Source organism: Artemia franciscana, chromosome 9 (genome assembly GCF_032884065.1).
Source record: "Artemia franciscana chromosome 9, ASM3288406v1, whole genome shotgun sequence".
Lineage (NCBI taxonomy): Eukaryota > Metazoa > Arthropoda > Branchiopoda > Anostraca > Artemiidae > Artemia > Artemia franciscana.
The window spans coordinates 32,518,882-32,541,149 of NC_088871.1; the positions used below are offsets into that span (position 1 = coordinate 32,518,882).

Consider the following 22,268-nt stretch of genomic DNA (forward strand, 5'->3'; position numbering starts at 1 on the left):
CATTTTGAAAAAAACTCACCATTAGCTTTTACTGGATAAAACTATTTTACATGGTAGCGATCCATGCATTAAGCATCTAGTCAGTGAAATAATAAACTTTAAACAAAGAAATTTAGAAAATACTAATTCTTTCGTGAAATGCATGGAAGAAAAGACTCCTAGCGAATTCTATACTTTAATTAATTGATTTATTTATCTTTCTATCACCCACACGATACATTAAGTAAATATGGCGCAGTAGGAATAAATAAAAAAAAAACACAAAGAGAAAACAAACACACATGCAAAATCAACGAAAGAAACGGATAAGACGGTGGTGAGGGGATTGGGGCACAGAAGCCGTACTGGAGAGTTTTCTGTGTAGAATTTCAATTTTAAAGTTATATCAGGAAATGAAAATTTGCTAACAAGAATCCGGTTTTTTGTCCAAGGTGGAAGATACAGAAGAAATTTACAAAATTTGAAATAATTTATCTGGATTCTTTTTAAATTACCTTTCTTAAGAAGGGGAAAAGACCTGAAGCATAAAGGACAGAATGATTACAGAAAGTAGAATAAAGATTGGCCAGTGCACGCCTATAATACTTCCCTCTGTTTGCAACAATCTCTGCATAGCCAATCTGGATCTTTTTGCTTATATCACAAATAGTACGCTGACGTAAGCTCGAAAGATTGTTAGTAATACAGATACCAAGCCAACGAATACAATTAACAAGAGGGATAGTGAAGTTATTACAGTGAAGGGGAGTAGCATTAGTACAATTATAGGGAAGAAACTCACATGTGTCTGTAATAAGTGAAAGGCCAATATCAGAAAAAACATCAAAAACTATAGAGACCATTTGGGAAGGACCCTTTTAGGAACGGCTAATCAGAAGCATGTCGTCAGCATAACAAGGTAAGAAACATCCGCAAGACCAGTAAGGTATGTACCTGAAATCTTAACCAGCACACTAGAAATACAAATCTTAAAAAGCGTAGGGACAGAACACCACCCTGCCTAACTCCTCTTCGTACCCTCATAATAGTGTCTAGTGAAGATTGTAATTGAGGAAAAGAATTTGAATACCAAAACCTAAGAAGCATTATAACATATTGACCCCATAATTATACAGAGAAAAAAGAAGCTGACTATGGACCACATTACCAAATGCTTTCGAAACATCCAAAGCACAAATATTAAGACCATTTCCCTTGGAAGAATTATCAGCCAGTAAAGAAGACGGAATCTTATGCGCATGCTGACAACCCAACCCATGCCGAAAACCAAATTGGTTCTCATCCTCATTAATATTTTTAGTCAGAAAAGGTAAAAGGATATACTCAAAAACCTTGCAATGTTTCCAAGAAACAGTAATGGGTAGATAGCAGGAACAATCGTCGGTGGCTTTCCATTTTTAAAAATTGACGAAACAGTGACACACAGAAAACTCTCAGGTACGCTTGAAGTACATAGACACATTTGAAAAAGGAACTGAAAGTGAGATATAAGGGGGGGGGGGTGCAATCAATCCGCATATGCGTCTTTGAAATACCATCATTTTCTATTGAAATAGATTTTAAACTTTTCACAGCATCAATTACGGAAGAAAAAGATATGGGCACTATATGGTGTTGCGAAAGCGTTGTACTAAAGAGGGGGGGGGATAAGAAGGCGAGTATGTACAGAATGCATTGAATAGTTAATCACCGAAAAAATCAAAGAATAATGTTTATACCAAGCTGAATGTGGAAGGCAGTTACTTGTCACAGTATCATCATTTAACTTGTCATAATTGATCACTTTTCGCCAATCTTTCCAACTCACTGGGAAAACCGTACCGCGGTAACGTGCCGACCTCAGATAACGTTTATATTCGATTTTAGTTTTACGTTTGAGATCAGCCACACACCCAAAACTTGGCACACCATATTCGTTCCATATCTAGAGCCACAATTTCGCTTTGCTTTTATCGACTGCAAACAAGGGTCCATTGACCAGAGAGGTTTTTGTGCTCTTTTACGAATGCGTTGCCGAGGTACGGCAGCTTCTTCTACCTTTTTCATACACATCACAAATTGGTTATAGTAACAGTCAATATCGGCTTTATCTTTCGTAGGTACCTGGTGCTTAAAAAAATGATATGGAACACGTATGGTAGAAAGAAGGGCTGTCAAAGTAGAGATGTAGTGCGGTATATTTGCTTTGCTCCCTTTGCTTTATTCTATTCAAACCACTTCGATTTGTATTGCGAACAATTGGTATTCGACAGATCCATTGTAAATGTCAATAAATTGGCATGTGGTCAGCACTGATTTGGTCAAATTTGAAAATGAATTAAATTTTGCTTTTGACACCTTAAATTGCATTTGGAGCAAACTTTTATGCTTAATCTTGACATTAAATTTCTCAATAAATTATTTAATTTGGCTAACAAGCATTCTAATTAGAATTAAGGTGCTCCTTTTTAATGCTTGAATTCTATTGGAAATTTGGGATTTCATTAGATGGATTGACCTAAATGACTAAAATATAAATTGAAGATATTTCTTGTCTTTCAGAGTCCGCCATGGAAACCGAGACCGAGAGCCCCAATGTTACCAATGTCCTCCGGTGACAGTACTGGTCTAGAAGAAAATCGTGACAGTATTTGGGGTACTCCATTTGGATCTACCAAAACGCATCTTGGTTCAGATAACTTCAGCTGTACTGGAGAGACAGTTGTAAGATGAAACTCTTATTATAATTTATTCCCTTCCACAGTACAACGCAGAAGGTTTTTTTTTTTACTGAATTTCTAAATAAATTCTTACTAAATGAAATTTTAGTTCCGCGTTTGTGGTTCTTATATTCTGGCAAGAAATCACGGAATCAGTACAAAACTCTAATTTTTTTTTACTAAATCCGTTCTGTACTCTCATTATTTTTTCTCTTTAAATATATATATATATATATATATATATATATATATAATATATATATATATATATATATATATATATATATATATTCATATATAATTTACTCCTTCTACTTATCCATCTAAATCCAATAAGCAAGGATTTTAGCTAGGATTTCTACACGTCACTACGCTGTTCATTCACGTTCATTCAAAAAAGGAATACTTAAATAAGTGATGAAAACCATTAAAGAACTGTTTTTGTAAAATAGGAGTTCTGATTTATTTTCTGGGGATTTTGAAATTTAGTTCTCGGAAGTAAAGTGGTGATGTTTTTTTTTTTTTTATCTTAGTGTTTTGTATCATGGCAGTAGTAGTGTCGGTGGCCAAGATGTTTTTTTTTTAATGACTTTTTTACTCTACCTCGCCCATACCAGTTTCGGCTACAAGATGAAACATTACTTCTACATGTTCTTGCATTGTAAAAATATTTATTGTTACAATTTCTTTGTAATAAAAATATTTTAATCGCCTAAATCTTATCCTGTTTTTAGTATAACTGAAATGACAATATAACGACCCAATTGCCTCAAGTGAGTTGTAGAGTATGTTTGTTAATCATTTCTATAGTATCTTTTTCACCAAATTATTTTATTTCTCTTTCACTTTTTTGTTGAAAGGTTGGACGAAAATGCAGTGGCCGCCGGTTACTGATTAAATAAGGTGTCGTTGCGTGAATTTAATTTTAGAAGGGTTCCTAGTAATTTGCGGCTCCAAACAACTATTGTTAGCCACAAGGTGCTTATCATACGTTGGCTATGCTGCAGGCTGCAAACATCAGCTAATATCATTGAATTTTTACTAAAACCTGAATCTTCTTTTATCTATTAGTTGCGGATTTTAATCAATTAATTTGATTTATATATCGTCTTTTCTCATGTAGCCTATATTAAAATTATGTATATTAGTGCGTTTCTGGGTATTTTTACACCCAGCCCTCCAAAAAATATATAAAACAATCAAAATACCAGCCTTACACCATCGATAAAAGAATTTCAAAATCATAGCTTTAATCTACAGATGCAAATGACTTAATTTTCTAAAAAAAAATCTCAAATGATTTTGTTCTTAATTTATCTTTAAGCTTTCTTCTGAACTTGTTTCTCATGCAGGCTACCTTTGTAAAAATTATTTTTACATGATTTTCGACTTTTAGATTCATTAAAAAGAAACATGTGAATCTGAGCTCTGCTCATACAATTTCTCTGAAACCCGAGAAAAAAATTTGTGTTACCTTTCTGTCGAAACTTCTTTAAACAACGGCCAGTCGTGCCAAAAATTCCCTACAGCCACTTAGTTTTCAAAACAAATGGAACTGAGAGTTATTTTTGAAGAAAGACTCGTTTAGAAAGCAAAAAAAACTAGAAGATTAAGTTATAGAATGTGTATTTTTCCGTCATTGCTATTAAAATATCCAGTCGTAAATTTTTTTTAGCTTACTATCTGCAATTAATAAGTTTTGAGTAATCGCAGTTTGAAGCTGCGAGCTGGATGGAACATGAAAGCTTCTATTGTCTTTTGAAGAAGGATGGAAAAAGGGACGTAAAAAGTTTGATTCTATTTTGGTTGATTTAATCAATTGATAAAGTAGAATTTGTAATGATATATTGCAAATTTAACTATGCCTTTTGTAAGCTCTCCGGGAATATATTATGCTGTTTAACAGCAATATTAAGTAAGTAAATTTGCAAAACTGAAATTAAAAACACAAATTTCTTGAAAATTACCGTACTAAACAAAAAGATTTGGCATATATAACATTTATGTATCAAATAAGCGTTCTTCCCAGACAAATGCATCCCAGGAAGCGAATTTAGATCCCAAGTTACGTTTCTTTTACCCCCGGGGAGTAATAACGAGAGAAACCAAGGAGCTAAATTGCTATCTCCTCTAGAAGTGTTGCCTGGGAATATTAAATTTTTTTCCTTATTTCTCTGGTACATTTATTAGCCCTGCACGCTTTGTCAAAGTGATAAAAGAAATAGAATCTTTTATAAACTTTAGCTTTAATCGAGAGGTACCTGTCATACACATTTATCTGACTTTAGCTTTAGTGCTCTTTTTTTATTTAATCCAGCAGCTATTCAGACACAACACTCTTTTTGGTCTTTTTATTTATACTTATGGCGGTGTATTATGTTTTAAGATTTGTTTTTGGTCTTCTCGTTATTTGTCAAGTTGCTTTGTCTCGATTTAAAACAATGGTAAATGGGGCGGGTAATTAATAGTTTTAAGCCTAAATTAACAGGCTAAAATGACAATAATAAACTGAAACCCTCTATGAATACAAAATGCCATGTAATGTCTATGAAGATAGAATAGAACTAATATTATGATTCTAAACATCTCACATCAGTGAAAGACAATTCCATGGAAAGCCTACTGCTTGAAATTGATCAAAATCTAAATCTGGTTACTAAGGTGTTCGTTCTCTCACAACTTTCATCAATGCCATAACATCTAAACACACACACACACACACACACACACACACACACACACATATATATATATATATATATATATATATATATATATATATATATATATATATATATATATATATATATATATTATATATATATAGTTGAAAAGAAAAAATTGGATAGATTGTTGAAAATAGTAAAATCCAATGTCAGGCCCTTTTTAACTCTCGTTGCATCTGACTGCTTTGGAAATTTTTCCATCCGATGATAGATGCCTTATGGTGCTAATTGCATGAAGAGATACGAATGAGTGGGTAAACCCCGCAGTGAAGAAGAGCCAGGGAAGCTTGTGAGTTAGAAACCAATTCAAAAGCCTTGTATATATCTCTGGCACATGTTTTATTCATTTTCCGAACTTTTTTATGTCTGGGGGAAAGAGATAATGGATTTTCCTTTAAAAGTGGTAAGTATGTCCACTTTTATAGCTTTTTATTAGTATGTCCAACAAGCCTATCAAATTGGGAATTATTTTTACTGACTACTTTTTTCATCAATAATTAACATAAAACCTATTTATTTCATGCCTTCTAACCTGAAGAAAAAATTCTTCTTCTATTCTTACTAAGGGTAGCTGTTAATTGTTCAGAACACATTCAAGTTCCTAAACTGAATTTTAGATCTGAAAAAACCAGTTTCATGGCCACAAAGACAAGTGACAGTTGACAGAATGCTTTAAACTTATATATTTTGGGCTATATATTTGCAGATTGGGGGGGGGGGGTAAAGTATAGCGGGTCTGCATACAAAATGTGTTAGCTACGATTATTTTGTATATTATGAAGTAAGAATTGTTTTCTAACTTCATGCTATCCAAATACTTTGCCCCCACGCCCCTAATGCATAAATATATAGCAAAGATTATAGAAGTCCAATGCATTCTGTCACCCACCTATGAGACCGGTATGAAATTGGTTTTTCAGATCTACAGATTAAAATTCTCAAGCGTGTTCTGCATAATTAACATTAATAAGGTTCCTTAAGAAGTATTTGTACGACCAATTACTCATGTAACAAGCATGGTTTGAACAGTTTACTAAAGTTATTAAAGCTTGAATAGTATGGATGGTAAGCCCTTGGATTTTCCTGAAAGAAAATGGCTATGTTTAATTAATTGGGCCGTTTGTTAATATCAAATCACTATCATAAGAATCTTGTGATTTTCCATAATGAATAAATAAATCCACACAAAGTATGAAATTTGCAACTAACTCAAATCATTCAAACAGTATATGGGTAGAATATATTTTTACTTGGTAGTACACCAGACCATTAGTGATCTGTCATATTTCCGCTCGTCAGCAATATTAATCTCGCAGCACATCCCAATATAGGTGATTCTTGTGCTGATCATTCATTGTTGCATACAATCTCGGTTTCCTGAAACTTCTCTCCGCCTTGGATGCAGTCGGTGAACCAGATTTAAGTTTATTGAATTGATAGCATGCATTTCTTTGACTAGAGCCCGAAAACAACAAGTTATACCACTTAAAAGCTTGTTCCGAGTCAAAAACATTCCTAGGCCTTCATTTCTAACATGATGTATACCGAACATGGGCATTTTTCCAGAAATAGCTATGTAACTCTGGAAAGTTTTTCACACCTATCATTCATTTTTTCCAATAGGCTTCGATATACCGGCTTCAGAAAAGATATATTTTTTTCTGGCTACAGAGTGAGGCAGCTCACTACTCTGATTCTGAAAACATCATAGAAATCGTTTGCATAGAAAGATTTTCTGTCATCCATTGAGTTGGCTTCAGAATAAGGCTTCGGAATTCAGTTAACCACATTCCAGTGTTTTTCACACATCCTCTGTCAAGGCCAAGAAGCGAGTAACACGCAAGCAAAGTAGTAGAGCTATTATTTTCTTTCGGAGGAGGAGGGAGGCTCGGGTCCAATTCCTAGGCTCATACATAATCCATATGTAAATCGTATGCCAATCAATTTGGCATTACTGTAGTACTTCCTGTTTGATATAAATGGTGTCAAATGGTAGCCTCTTGGTCCTAGAAAACTTTGGAGACCATAAAAATGTAGATTTATTTGGAAGGAGGGGTCTTTTAGGATAGGAAGAAATCTGGTAAAAAAAAAACAAACAAAAGATAGACTCAATATCAAGACTGACGATAGTGTTGTAAATTTAGAGGTAAATTAAGGGTTTTTTAAATGTGGTATTTATGAGGTTAGAAATAAGTTACTACAGAGTATGAATATGGACTTTAAAAAAATGAAGCACCAAGCGATTTTTTCCTGAGGAAGAAAATTACTTAGAATACGCTCAATCGGTCCATAAGCTTGACACATTGTTTCTGTAGTTAATTTTTGGCACTAAAAATGGATGATCGAACTGACTCTTGATTTTAAACTAGCCTGTTTCCTGCTAGTTTTTACCGAATAAAGTGGTACCGACAAGATGTTGCAACAGAAAAGTAAAGTTTTCAATGAATCACTTTTTTTCTGGCTGGCTATACCGCTATAGTTATTACACTTAATCAAGATTGACATAGATGTTCTGTGAGCAATATTCTCTATTTTCATTAATCGTGGTGTCTAAATTATTTTACTCCTTTTTTACCTGAATTAGTAAAATTGTTGTATTTACTTACTGAGATTAAGATTTTGGTAGGAAGAGTGTCACGTAAGTATTTTCATCTCCCCTGATTCTTTTTGCTATCTTACTTGTTCTGTTTGTTCATTTCTTGATTTTAATTAATAAACCATTAAATTTCCCATCTCAATTTTTCCTAACGAATGACAAAAAATAATGCATGATGACACTCCACTGGCAACGATAGTATATCGATAGACATTCTTCTCATTGCTTTTGAAGAAGGCACACCCTGCCTCAACACTGAAGAAAAAAAAAAATAAGGAAAAAAGAAACAACTTTACCTGGAAACCAGAGAGTAAACAAACATTCTTTGTTTGAATAAGTTAGATGAATGTTTGTCTGTACTAAATGGTTAATTAGAAAGCATCCGAAAAGATGTTTGACTGTTGTGTGGACAAAGTTATGTCTGGAAATGCTGGACAAGTAGTGACATCTCAAATGCCTTTCAAGAATGAACAATTTGTGCATGCTTGATAGTCACCGATGAACGGTATATTAGATAAAGATTGTACTGGGTAATTCGTTGGCTATAAGATGTTTCCCTTACTTTTGTTATTTTCCCTTACTTTATCCATTTCGGATATTTACAAAATTTCTGAATTGGGAATGATTGCCCAGAAGAAAAAATAATCAAAATAAAATGGCGCTCTTAGGCTTAAATGGAAAACATAGGAAAATAGAAAAATATTTGGACAGTTTTTCCGGTTTGATTTTATTTGCCTATTAATAGAAATCATGAGAGGAAGAAGACTGAAAAAAGATGCTTAAAAATTTGGTAAAATGGCTAATAGATTTTGTAATTTAAGCTGAAATGAAATATTTTTTCTAGAGATGATTTCTGTCCTCACTGAGGTCCCCTTGGCCCAGCGTATATACACTAAAAGTCCCCAACTGATCAGAGAAGCCGTTTTGGGATGCAACAAATCGATACAATCCTTTCATTCCAAAATTATTCCTCCTTTATGTGGTTTATGTTCTCTTCCGTCTGCATGCCCGGTAGGCTGTAAACCAATCACAAAAAATTGTGCCTATTTTGGGCGTCATAAATCTATACAAATAGGTGTTTTTCAATACAGTTTAAGGTCATTGAGATTCTTTTGTCTGTGCTGTGAGTTTCGAGCCCAATCCGAGCAGCAATATCTTGTTCCGTTACGCTTGTTCTCGAATTTATGCAACCGATTTTTTTTTCAAAAGTCGTTGTCTTGAGTTACTGGAATAATAGGATTTCTTCTTGTTCATTCCGCATGTTTAAATTTAGGCCAACTGCAGAAAACAAGATTCTTTGACACTGTTTTCGGTCACAAGTCGATAGGACCGACTTTGTTTCTTATTCAGGTACTCAGATTGAGGTAAACATTTTCTTTATTGAGGTATGTCTATTCCCCGTAATTGCAAAGCCGGTCAGAAAGGAACAAACTTCACATACCACAAAAATACTTTCAAGTTTGTATTTCTTCATTGGGTTTAATTTGCCCAATGACTTAGAATTTAAATCTCTAGCCTGTCAGTGACACGAACTTTATGGGCCTGTTTTTACGTGTCATTAATCTTTTTATATTTTGATCTGATATGCTAAAAACGATCCAGTAACTTTTTTGGTTTGGGATAATTTTTAGCCTTGATCTGTTCAAAAATCAGACTAATCAAAAATAATCCGATTCTTTGCCGTTGTGAAAAAAAATCGTCAATTCTCGGGGTGAGTCAAGATGGTTTTTCAAGAGTTTTCTGTTCATAGCGTTACTCTGATCTGCAAATTAATGGATATAAATTGCAGATTGTTTGGATTTTTTTTTACCTTCTTATGGGCAAACAATTTTTTTTACACTACAAGTGCATCGGAGTTCCTTGATCCCTCTGACCTTTTGGCTTCTCATAAAAAATTCAAGCTAATCAAAAAACCAGTCTTTTGATGATTTTTGAGGTGCTCGTGCCCCCAGCCCAAATTTCTTTATGCACTACGATTTTTTTTTAGCCGAGAGGCTTGAAGTTTCTTAAAGTCTAGAGTTTTGAGCCGTTAAAAAAAAAAACACAAAAAAATAGTTTCTTAGGCCGTTCTTTCAGTCTCGTTTTAGGGAAAAGTAAAATTATGTATTAGAATCCCTTTGGCCCGAGAAATTACAGATGTGAGTTTCAAACTGATAAAAAAAAAACTATTGCTGATTTTTTGAGTACCTCTGCCCAAGCCTATTCTTGTGACATTAGGTTTCTTTTGGCTTGGGAACTTACAAATATAAGTTTCAAGCCGTTTGGAAAAAAGTTTTTTGGTCCTTTTTGGGTAAATCGATATTTTTTTTTCGGATTGGTGTCTCCTTGGGAAAAAAAAATTGGGAAGCCAATTGGGAAAAAAAAAGTTTTACACCAGTTATTGGGCCCATTTTTGAGTACCATTCTCCTAAATAAATATTTTGCGCATCACGGTCCTTTTGGTAAAGGGACCAGAGGGTTAATTATCAATAAGATTTTTTGCTTATTTTTTGATCCTGTCATAAAACCCATCACCAAATAAAAATTTGTGTTCTCTTTGACCTAGAAAAGAATACTGAAAATATACAACTGATTGGAAAATAGCGTTTTTCAACCAAATTCTGCACCCCATCTTAAGGGGGGCCAGAACCTCCAACCTTACATTTTTTGGTACATAGTGCTCCCTTGGTCTTAAATTTATGACATGAAAGCACTGGCCCACTTTGATTCTCTAATCATACATATTAAAATCTATGCACGGTTCAAAACGATAGCTCAAGTAACTTCAGTTCGCTATCTTAGAATGCTCTATTCGCACCATTTTAGTGTAAATTATTCTGATTTTTGAGCAAGAATTGCTAGCTCATTATAGTTTTGTAAGTGTTTTCATTTTAGGTAAAAGGAAGTCGTCAAAGGTTTTCAAATCCTTCTGCGTCAAACCAGGCCAGTGTTGAAACAGAAGGCAGTCACGATCCTGATGAAAAGTCCGACTACTCCAGAGAATCTATACAAAATCAACAAAAATATCTAGTTCCTCATAGTTTTAGTCATGGGAGCTCACCAAATAGATGTCTCTGTGAGCTACATCATAGAGCACATAAATATTCTTTATCATTATCAAGAGCAGCATCAAAAGACAGCGTATTGAGTGCACAGCAACTCCATCAAAAGTAAGTTTTTTTTTCTACTTGCGACTCTGGGAGAATTCTATGTACTCAATTTTCCTAAAAAAAAGAAAGACCATTGTTATTTTTACCCAATATAATCCAGTGTTTACTTATCATTTTGGTGAAGGAATATAGAGGGTTAATGCAGAGATATAAAAGCAGTAATTTTTAATCTCCATGGCTTTTTACATGTGATCCTGTAAATGTTACCCATGATAGTGGTTTAAAGCTCTGCTATTAAATTGAACTGAATCTGAAATGAAATGACTTCCACTTTTTTTACACGTCAACTTCGATTGTTCAAGAGGTTATCTACTGTTTCATTGTTAATCTCCTTAAATGGTTAATCTCCTTAAATGGTCAATGCGAATCAAGTACATAAGTTTAATAGCAATGCAGAAGAGTTAAATAGAAATATTTTCTTACAGCTATCATCCTCCAAATTGTGTTCAGGTCTTGAGAAGGCATGGGGGTTATCTGCCCTACTCATGTTAATTTTTGCTCGTTGAGCTCGATTCGGCTATTTATTGTAATTTCTGTTTGTTTTGAGTTTCATTTATTTATTGTTAGTGATTTGTGGTAGTTTTGCGCTTAGAGGATTATTTGACTTTATTTTTGCTCATACTTGGCTTTATAGAGCTCTTTACTTTTCTTTGAAAAATTTGTCTTTTGGAAACAGTTTTTAAATTAATTACTGTTCTTTTTTATTGACACAGTATTATCATAGGCTTCAGAAGTTGACCTGAAAAATAAAACTTAATATTATTCCCAAAAGGCTCTATCTATGCTCTTTGACAACTTGGATACATTTACACTCTTTTTATTTATTTAAATCGTAAGAGCAGAAGTCGTAGTAGTATTATCTCGAAAAGTTTCAACTTAATAGCCCCCAGTCGTTCTGGATATATTGCTGAGGTGTCTTATTGGAAAACATAAATTATTTTAAAGCAACGTTTAGTCTTAAAGCATAATGGGCCAATTGCATAATTGTGGCGGGTTTAAATGCATAATATCCCTAGAGACATAGTTGCAGGACCGTTCTACTATGCTGAACAAAACGGCTGTCTCAAAATGTTGACTGGATACGTTTGGAAAATGAATGGGTTTGAGAGAAGGGCTGCTTGCCCTCCAACCTCTTGCTACTCTTAAAAAGGGCACCAAACACTCGCGCTGCAATTGGATTACAAGGGGGAGGACTTCCCCCTTCATATATCTAGTAAAAACATTTTAAACAAATAAAAACAAAGTAAAAACATTTATAATATATTTTATTTTCAGTAAAGTGCAAATTATGTTCTAGTCTTGAGAAGACATGGAGTTGTCGGCCCTACTCATGTTAATTTTTGCTCGTTTTGAGTTTGACTCGATTGTTTATTGTATTATTTAAATAAACAAAATGTTTTAACTTTTTTAACTTTAATCAGTTAAAAATGATTAAACTTTAAGGAATATATATTAGTATACTAGGTATTGGGGGCACTTCGCGCCCCCCAAGCCCCCCCGCACGCGTAAGTCGTTACGCGCCATATTAGTTACGCGCCATTGTAGTTGTGTCCCTGTGTCCCACCTGTGAATATAGATAGATATATATATTTTTTTAACTACGTAAAACTTGCGAATATACAACATTCTTGGCTGTCCCATTGTCTGTGCATATAAACAGATTGTCAGGTTTACCGACTCTTGAACATACAACATGTAATTGTCCATGGGAAAAACAATCTGTATTCAGATCTATACCTCATTATTCTAATGATCGCCCTTGAGCTTTGTTGATGTTTATTGCTAATCGAACATTCCCTGTGTCCCCGTCGTCATTTATATATCCCCCTGTGCCCCCTTCGTCCCCGTTGTTGTTGTTTCCCTGTGTCCCGGTCGTCATTTGTGTCCCGGTGTCCCAGTCTGTAATTTCTCTTTGAGTTTCGCGGTCGTCATTTATATTCCCTGTGTCCTGGTGTCCCGGTCGTCATTTGTGTTCCGGTGTCCCGGTCTGTAATTTCTCTTTGAGCGTCCTGGTCGTCATTTATATTCCCTGTGTCCCGGTCGTCATTTGTGTCCCGGTGCTTTGTTGATGGTGATTGCTAATCGAATATTCCTTGTGTCCCGGTCGCTTTCTCTTTGAGTGTCCCGGTCGTCATTTATATTCCCTATGTCCCGGTGTCCCGGTCGTCATTTGTGTCCCGATGTCACGGTCTGTAATTTCGTCAGTCGACAAACATGACGTCAGTCGATACACAAACATGACGTCACTCGACAGACACACGGACAACTTATTTTTATATATATATAGATGTATGCTAAACTGACAATCCACAGCCATTTTTTCAGTAAATTGTACATTATGTTCTTGTCTTGCGAAGGTCTGGGGGTTATCAAAGACATAATTTCCAGACCTTTCAGCTACACTGAACAAAATGGCTTTCTCAAAATTTTGATTAGATGTGTTTTGGGAATTGATTGGCATAGGGGGGGGGGCTGTTGCCCTCCAATCACTATTGACTAATAAAAAGGGCACTAGTCGTTTCAATTTCCCATCGAATCAGGCTTTTTAGAAGTATCTACGACAACAAATTGCCATCTCAAAATTTGTATCACACGCATTTTGGGAAAATACGAGGTATAGGGTTGGGGGCGGGGTATCAATCTCTAATCATTCCGAATCTTAACAAGGACTGTAGAACTTCTCATTTCCAATCATACGAGAGCATTTTGGAGTTTTTAGGATTACCCTTTCTATATATATATATAACTTAAATGTCCCCAGGGCATAACTTATAACCCTTGCCCTGAGGGCTTCGGGAGGGGGGTTGTCATCTTGAGGGATATGATTTACGGACCTTCAATTACGTCGAACAAAATGGCTATCTCGAATTGTTGATTGGATGTGTTATGGGGAAATGGTGAGCGTGGAAGGAAGGTTGGTTGTCCTCAACTCCCTTATGACTATAAAAAAGGGCAGTAGCCCTTTCAAGTTTTAATGGAATGAGCTCTATGCGAAGTTTCTACTACAAAAAAATTGCCATCTAAATTTTTTATCAGATTCATTTGAGAAAATACGAGATGTTTGGGATATCCACACTTCAATCACTCTGAATCTCAAAAAGGGCACTAACACTTCTGATTAGAAGCCCAATGAGCCCCCTCTGAAGTTCATAAGATAATTCTTAAGCATCCTTAAGGCATAATTTACAACCCCTTTCCTGAGGTCTGCGGGGGTAAGGGTTTGTTATCCTTAAGGTCATATACATTCATCCTTCCTATCCCCGGAAGGAAGAACCTGCCTGTATTGCCGCATTGCGGCACAGGAGCAATCTTTTACGAGTTTGTCTGTTCAGAACTGTGACTTCTAACGGAGTTGCATGTTGACCTCAAGGAGTGGCGCCACTAGAAGAAATTATAGCTTAGTAAGCCTGACAGTACTGTCATGATATTTTGGGTAAATGCTACTTCTTCCGGATTTGTTTTGGGTGTAGGCTGTTAATTCCCCTCCGGGCTATTCTATCTTAAAATGAGCTGTCTCCCCATCATAATAAAATATTTGCAGACATGAAAATATTAAAAGGCGAAGAGGTATATATGAGATTACTTGAGAAGAACTAAGTGTGGGCATTGTCCCTTTGTTTTGAAGAAACAGATAAAAATAAACATACCTCGAAACAAAACGAAAAGAAACAGAACAGGTGGCCAAAAAGACTTTTTCTGCTCCTGTTTTTTTTTGTACAATAAAAAAATATTTTGTTCAAAAATAAATGTTTAAACAGTCTTTCCTTTTGTTTTCTAGCAAGGAGACTGACTCTTTTCCTGAATTAAACTGAGTACACCCTAGGAGTAAATTTTTCTCGATCCCTTAATAAAATAGACTAAAAAAGGTATCACCGCTGTACCATTTCGCAAAGTAAAAGTCAGCAGCTTTCTTCAACGGTGTAATTTTCTCAATAATGCTCGGTCTTGATTTTTCTGAGACAATATTTTCAGGGAATAACTCGTGGCCTGAAATGGTATAAAAACATTATAATAAAAGGATCCACAAGAAAGGAGCAAAAACATACTAAGTGATAATAAAAATGAAAAATAGCATGGAAAATGTTTCTCGGTTTGTCATGTCGTCTACAAAATGCTTACAGTTAACAAAGAAACTTCCAGCAGGAAGGACGATCTTAGAAAGTGACAAAAATTCATTACACGCTAAGCAGGGAGCAATTTATCCGAATTATAAATATCTATCTCACTGAACTCTCACTGGGTCTACAATAATATTTCTGAAAGTACTGAAATTAGCAATCAGTATATGCAATTTTAAACACCTTAAACTTCTTTTGTGCCAAAATGAACAAGTTACTGCCCCAATTTTCGACCCAAAGAGGCCCAGTCTGGGTACCAAAGCCTCAACTTCATTTTTCCACTAAGGTAATAAGGTAATTTTGACAAGCAACTGTGATATCTATCTACCTACTCTTAGCTGGCTCCTAGAGTAAGAAACCCAGTAGCTGACGACTAAAAGTTTCAAATGTGGCAGAAAAAACTGAAAGTTATTTTATCAGATAGCCCAAATTTTCTTTAGCACTCTCGCTCCTATTTTTAAAACTATACAAAAAATTTTTCCTTTTCACTTTGATTTAGTTTACATCCTCCCGAACTTTCCCTGGACGTTTAAACTTAAGTCTAAACACAATTTTTTCAATTTCAAAACATTATGAATGGGTTAAATGGAGATTGTTTTTAAAATACTGTTTTCTTACACTTAGTTAAGGTCACGTATTTTGTTATCGCAAAGGCTTTGCCATTTGAGCCGTTAAGGGCGTAAATGTTAGACCGAGGTCAAATGCCTTCAGCACCTATATTTAATACGATGGATGAAATTTGCTTTTATAACTTTCATCTCATAATGCCTGAGCGGTTTTAGGCAAATAGCCTTCGGGGTCTTGATTCTCGAATGACACAAAAAAGGAAAATAATAACTTAAATTCTGGTTTCTTTGGAGAAAATTTACTATGCTGCCAAACGCGGCTAAACAGAGAGGTAATGATTATAATTTATTATGTATTTGTTTGCAGAAGAAGGAAGGGGCGAATTTTTAAATTCTGACATATAAAGGCTGTTTCTAAGAAATACTTTGGTGTGAAATGTTTATGGTTCACTTCCACCCCAGCTCAGACGTTAAGAGGAACAAGTCTTCCTCTACTCCTGGTAGTACCAACACTTTCAGCTTTAAAGGCAATGATTTATTCCTATTTCAAGGGATTTAACATTTTGGATTAAACTACGGCTATCAAAATCGCGTCGCTTTTTTAAATTACCTGGGGTTAACACGATTGTGAATACTTCTTTTTTACATTGTTCTCTTTAAATGTCTTCCTTGCCCACCTCTTAAGAAACTCAGCATTTCGGGAATTCCTTAAAATCCCATATAGTCTCATTTCAGGTGTCTTGCCCCTCCCTTGACCCAGTGTTTCACAGTCTTTTTTACTCTGAGGCGCATGAAGCTTCTGTGGCAAACACGTAAAATTTTCATAAAAACTCGTTTCAATTTCACAAGACAGAAAATTGAAGAATATATATTAAATCTTTACTTTTTTTTGTTTGATTTCCTTAGGGCTCAGTCGAATATTTTTATATTTTTTATTTTGGTTAAACAAACTATACCAAGGAGATTAATGCTCTCTAATATTTGCTTCTGTTGATTGTAGTCTCTTTTGCTTCTTGAGTGGGAGATGTTGTGGGTTTTGGAGATGTTGTTTAATCTCGAGAAGCCTGTTTGTTTGTGTAAGCGAGAAATGGAAAATCGTAATGAAACTGATAAGACGTTGGCTACTATGGGGTGTCCTTTTTGTAAGGAAATCTAAATTGTGTGACATGATCGAGTGGTTTACTTTAAAGTCCTCTGTCACTCAAAATGATAAACAATTCTTCATTTCCTTCATACAACTAAAGTTTCACGGCTCTTGAAAAGACATATGTGAAATGATTTCTAATACAGTCAAAATTTTCAAGATTCAATGCGGAAAACGCATATAAATGTTTTCTTCGTGACTTGTTCGATAGTTCCTCACAATAGGGATCGTTTTCTCATGAAAGTTGTGCGGATTGAAGTAAACTTTTTGATATTCCCAAAGCTTGCTCTATATGTCCAAATTAGAATTTCCAATGCAAATGAACTTTTAAAGTGATAATGGTTTCTCCGACCTTGCATGCTAGCAATCATATTGAGTGTGTCCAATGACTTGAGAGGAGACTTGGTAAGTTTCAGAGAAAATGTTTTTTCTTGTCGTTATCCAGCTACTGATGATAAAGATAAAAAACTCAAATTTGTTACGGATTTTATAGTATTGCTCAGCTTGCCAATTAGTGTATATCTTTTTACTCGTCTCCTAAAGGTCATAAATTACAATCAGAGGAAACATCCATTTCTTGAAAAAGTCAAAATCTTGAAAAAGTCCATAACCGTCGGCTTTCAGATTCAAAAATCTCGTTACTTTTTACCTGTCATAAACTTTCAAAGATTATTGATTCTGTTTGATGAGGTGAAATGATGGATAATACCAGCCCAAAAGTTTTCTTGGATTTTTGCGCTCCATCAACATTTTTTAACATCGTTGAATCAACTGTAAAAGATAGACACTGAAAAACAAAACAAAAAAACAACCCCATTTAAAAGTCGATATTTAAGCATAAAGTTCGGATTTTCTTTTACTGCAAGGGATACAAATTATTTCATACATCACGCAATAAAGGGAATATTGTTAAATTAAAACAGTTCGTAATAATGAACTGTATTTAAGGAGTGACCCAGCTCAATAGTAACCGAAACTCTTAAAAAAGGAAATTTGCTACCAATTGGCATACCAAAAGAATTGGCTTATTGCGCTTATTTCAACTATTTAAATGTTATTAAGTTTAGTTTTACTCATCAAAAGCTACGAGCTTGAGAAAATTCGTCTGATTTTCAGAAGAAGGGGGAAAGACCCCATAGAAGTTATAGAATTTTAATGAAAATAAGACCATCAGATTCAGTATATCAATGGACCCTATTGTATAGATTTCAAGTTCCTATTTGTAAAATGTGGATTTTGTAATTTTTGCCAGAAGAAAGATCACGGATGCGATTTTATAAAAAATTTTCCCAGGGGTGATTGTATCGATTCAGTGGTCCTAGAACGTCGCTAGAGGTCCCGTTATAATGGAAATGAAAAGTTATAGTGCTCTTTTTAAGTGACCAAAAAATTTGAGGGCAACTAGGCCCCCTCCCACGCCACTTTTTCCCCCAAAATCGCCCAAAAACATTTTGAGATAGCCATTTTGTTCAGCATAGTTGAAAGGCCGAATAACTATGTCTTTGGAGGTAACATGACCCCTAACAGCTCCTGGGGAAAGGTCTTTAAGTTATAAAACTTGCCAATTGTTCACGCATAGTATTTGTTATTGGGAAGTATGCATACTTTTCTTGGTTGGTAACGGGGGGACAAGTTTTCTTCCAGGGGATATTTTGCATGGGAAGAATTCTTCGTGGAGGGGGAAGTTTTCAGAGTGTTAACTTTTCAGGAGAAATTTTACACTGGGGGAATTTCCCAGAATTTCTATACAAAATTTCTTTATATATCTTGCTTTGTCTTTACCGACTCAATTTTACATCTGGTAAGGATAATCTTCCGGGGTAGATTTTCACAAGGGTTGAATTTTCCAGAGGACATTTCCGTAGGGAGGGGGATTTTTTCATAGGATGGAGCCAGATATTCTGACACTTTTTAAAAAATGATCAGAAATTAAATAAAAAACAAGTTCATTAACTGAAAGCAAGGAGCAACATCGAAACTTAAAACGAAAAGAAATTATTATGTATGTGAGCGGGTTTTCCCCTCCTCAAAACCTCGCTCTTTACGCCAAATTTTAAATTTTGTCCCAATTCAGGAGTCGTTTAATTAGGACAATAATTAACTTTTTTTTAAAGTACCAGAAGACTTGTGCGTGAAAAGCGAGGTGTTGAGGAGGGGGAACCTCCTCATATACGTAATAATTTCTGTTCGTTTTAAGTTTTAATGTTGCTCCTTACTTTCAGTTGAAAAAACTTGTTCAAACAACTTCTACAATTTCAAAATTTCCAATTAATCAATTTCAAATTATCAAAAATAACAAAAGAACTTGTTATTGTGTATATTACACAATGGAAAAAATATTCGGCTCTTTCGTAGTAATTAAATAAAAAAAAAGTTTTTTTAACGGAAAGTAAGGAGCAACATTACAACCTCAAACGAACAGAAATTACTTCGTATATGAAAGGGGCTGCTTCCTCATCGACGCCCCACTCTTTACACTAAAGTTTGACTCTTTCTCTTAACTCTACTTTTTAAAACAGTAAAAAACTTTAGTGTAAAGAGCGGGGAGATGATGAGGAGGCAGCCCCTTTCATATACGAAGTAATCCTCTTCTTCTCACCCCCCTCCCAACCAAAAAAACCCCTGAAAACGTATGTACACTTCCAAATAACCATTACTATATGCAAGCACTGGTCAAAGTTTGTAACTTGTAGCCCCTCCCACGGGGACTGTGGGGGAGTAAGTCGTGCCCAAAGGTATAGTTATAAGGTTTTTCGACTACGCTGAATAAAATGGCTATCTCAGAATTTTGATCCGGTGACTTTGGGAAAATAATTAGCGTCGGAGGGGGTCTAGGTGCCCTCCATTTTTTTTTGTTACTCTAAAAAGTGCACTATATCTTTTCATTTCCGTTAGAATGAGCCCTCTTGAAAGATTCTAGGACCACTGGGTCGATACGATCACCCCTGAAAAAAAAAAAAAAAAATAAATAAATAAAGACGCATCCGTGATCTGCCTTCTGGCAAAAAATACAAAATTCCACATTTTTGTAGATAGGAGCTTGAAACTTTTACAACAGGGTTCTCTGATAAGCTGAATCTGATGGTGTGATTTTCGTTAAGATTCTATGACTTTTAAGGGGTATGTCCCCCTTTTTTCTAAAATGAGGCAAATTTTCTCAGGCTCTTAACTTCTGATGGGTAAGACTAAACTTGATGAAACTTATATATTTAGAATCAGCATTAAAATGCGATTCTTTCGATGCAGCTCTTGGGATAGAAATTTCATTTTTTAGAGTTTGGTTACTATTGAGCCGGGTCAATACCACGGTTACCACGTTAAACTGTTACCACGAAAAACAGTTCGTGGTAATAGTTCGTTACTACGATTTGTTTGAAAACCAAGTAAACCGCTTCTACCCAAGGTGCTTTTTCTTTAAATGATGACGAAATTTCAAAGAATCCAGCTACAGAATCAATCAATTGTGACATCAGGTCATTATCAGAAGATACGGGCGTTACATCATTTCGAAGATGAAGATGAGAATTTTGTCAAAATATACATTGTATTTCAATACCATGTTTTTAGTGCTGGAAAAGGCATTGAATATAGTGATTTACTTTTAAACAAGCACATAAACATCTCTCTATGATGTTTCAGCATCCCACTTGCGGTGACTAAGAAAAAGTAAACAAGGATATAAAAAGAAGATGCATTATGGCTTCCCATGTGAAAAAGTGATTTTAGTGAATAGAATTTTTTTAATTTTGATTTCACGTCGGCACTCTCGGAGCATATCTTTAATTTTACAAATCATTTTATTTTGTTTGAAAAATGTTTCTTTGATTTCTAGGGACCAAGGTTTAAAGCGAACTTTCAGGGAAACAATCGAAATTAAAAAAATTCTATTCTAGAATAATTCCATAAGCAGAGATACAGGTGAATTTGGATTGAACTCAATTTATGATAATTTACTGAGGTCAAATAAAGTAAATATCACCTCACCTAAGAGCTATGACCTCTGTCCACGTAATATGTCAGATAATTATAATGAACCGGAACCGAAAAGGTCAAAGAGATTTGCCTCGGCTGTTGCATTGAAAAAATAAGAGCAAGAAACTATATGTAATTAGTTTATTAGGTATAAATTTTGTTTATTTTTATTCATGTCTTTTAGATTTACTGTTGATGATGAATACTGTATGTGTGTTCGAAATATCCAGTTAAATAATTTTATATCTATTCACTGTCAATAAAAAGGTATCATCCCTATTTTGAACTGTTTTACTTTTGTGATGCTAAAAGATCAGCAAAGGGCTTCTTTGATCGGGAATCAAAAGTTAAGTGCCCTTTTTAGTGACCAACAAGATTGGAGGTCAACTAGCCCTCCTCTCACGCCCCTTTTTTCCCCAAAGACATCTGATAAAATTTTGACATCCTCATCAACGCCCCCGCTCTTTACGCTAAAGTTTGACTCTTTCTCTCAATTCTTCTTTTTAAAACAGTAAAAAACTTTAGCGTAAAGAGCGGGGCGTTGATGAGGAAGCAGCCTCTTTCATATACGAAGTAATTTCTGTTCGTTTTAAGTTTTAATGTCGCTCCTTACTTTCAGTTAAAAAAACTTGTTTTTTATTTAATGTCTGAACGTTTTTGAATCAATGCATGTTTTGATTTTGGCTCTCTCGCAGAGGAATAATTAAAACGAAATTTTCATTTTTTTTTTTTTTTTTGCTAAATGGCTTTCTCATAAGTTTGATCGAATGATTTTGAGAAAAAAAGAGCGGGGGAGGAAGCCTGGCTGCCTTCTCGATTTTTTGGTTAGTTAAGAAAGGTAACTCAAACTTATAATTTTATACGAATGTTTTTATTAGTAAAAGATTTACGTAACTTATAAATAAGATTACGTAAAGAACTTTTGTATTCTCATGTTTTTATTACATATATGAAGGGGTTCGCCCCCTTGTCAGTACCCTCGCTCTTTACACTAAAGCTTAAATTTTGTCCCAATTCATTAAGAATGACCCCTGAATCACAAAAGCCGTAGAATAAATAGTTGAAATTACAAAAATACTTTAGCGTAAAGAGCGAGGTATTAGGAGGTGAGCCCCTCATATGGGTAATAATTTCTGTTTGTTTTAAGTTTTAATGCTGTTCCTTACTTCCAGCTGAAAAACTTTTTCATATTTATTTTTTCATTGTTTTTTTAAATAATGCTAGTAAATCCTCCGCTCCACTTCATGGAGATTTTCTTCCCCCATGACAAATTCTCGATGGAAGGTTTCCCAGCATAT

At 34.9% G+C, this 22,268-nt stretch overlaps 2 protein-coding genes across 5 annotated transcripts in view; one reads left to right on the plus strand and one right to left on the minus strand.

Annotated features, from left to right (window-relative positions):
* Positions 1 to 22,268, minus strand: part of LOC136031289 (solute carrier organic anion transporter family member 1C1-like) — a 178,652-nt gene that overhangs the window by 4,633 nt on the left and 151,751 nt on the right. The window lies entirely within an intron of this gene.
* Positions 2,547 to 22,268, plus strand: part of LOC136031288 (uncharacterized) — a 62,489-nt gene continuing 42,767 nt past the window's right edge. Inside the window, exons 1-2 of the mRNA XM_065710735.1 lie at positions 2,547 to 2,703; positions 10,896 to 11,170. Coding sequence (XP_065566807.1) covers positions 2,575 to 2,703; positions 10,896 to 11,170 — 404 coding nt within the window. The 5' untranslated portion in view covers positions 2,547 to 2,574. The remainder of the gene's footprint in view (positions 2,704 to 10,895; positions 11,171 to 22,268) is intronic.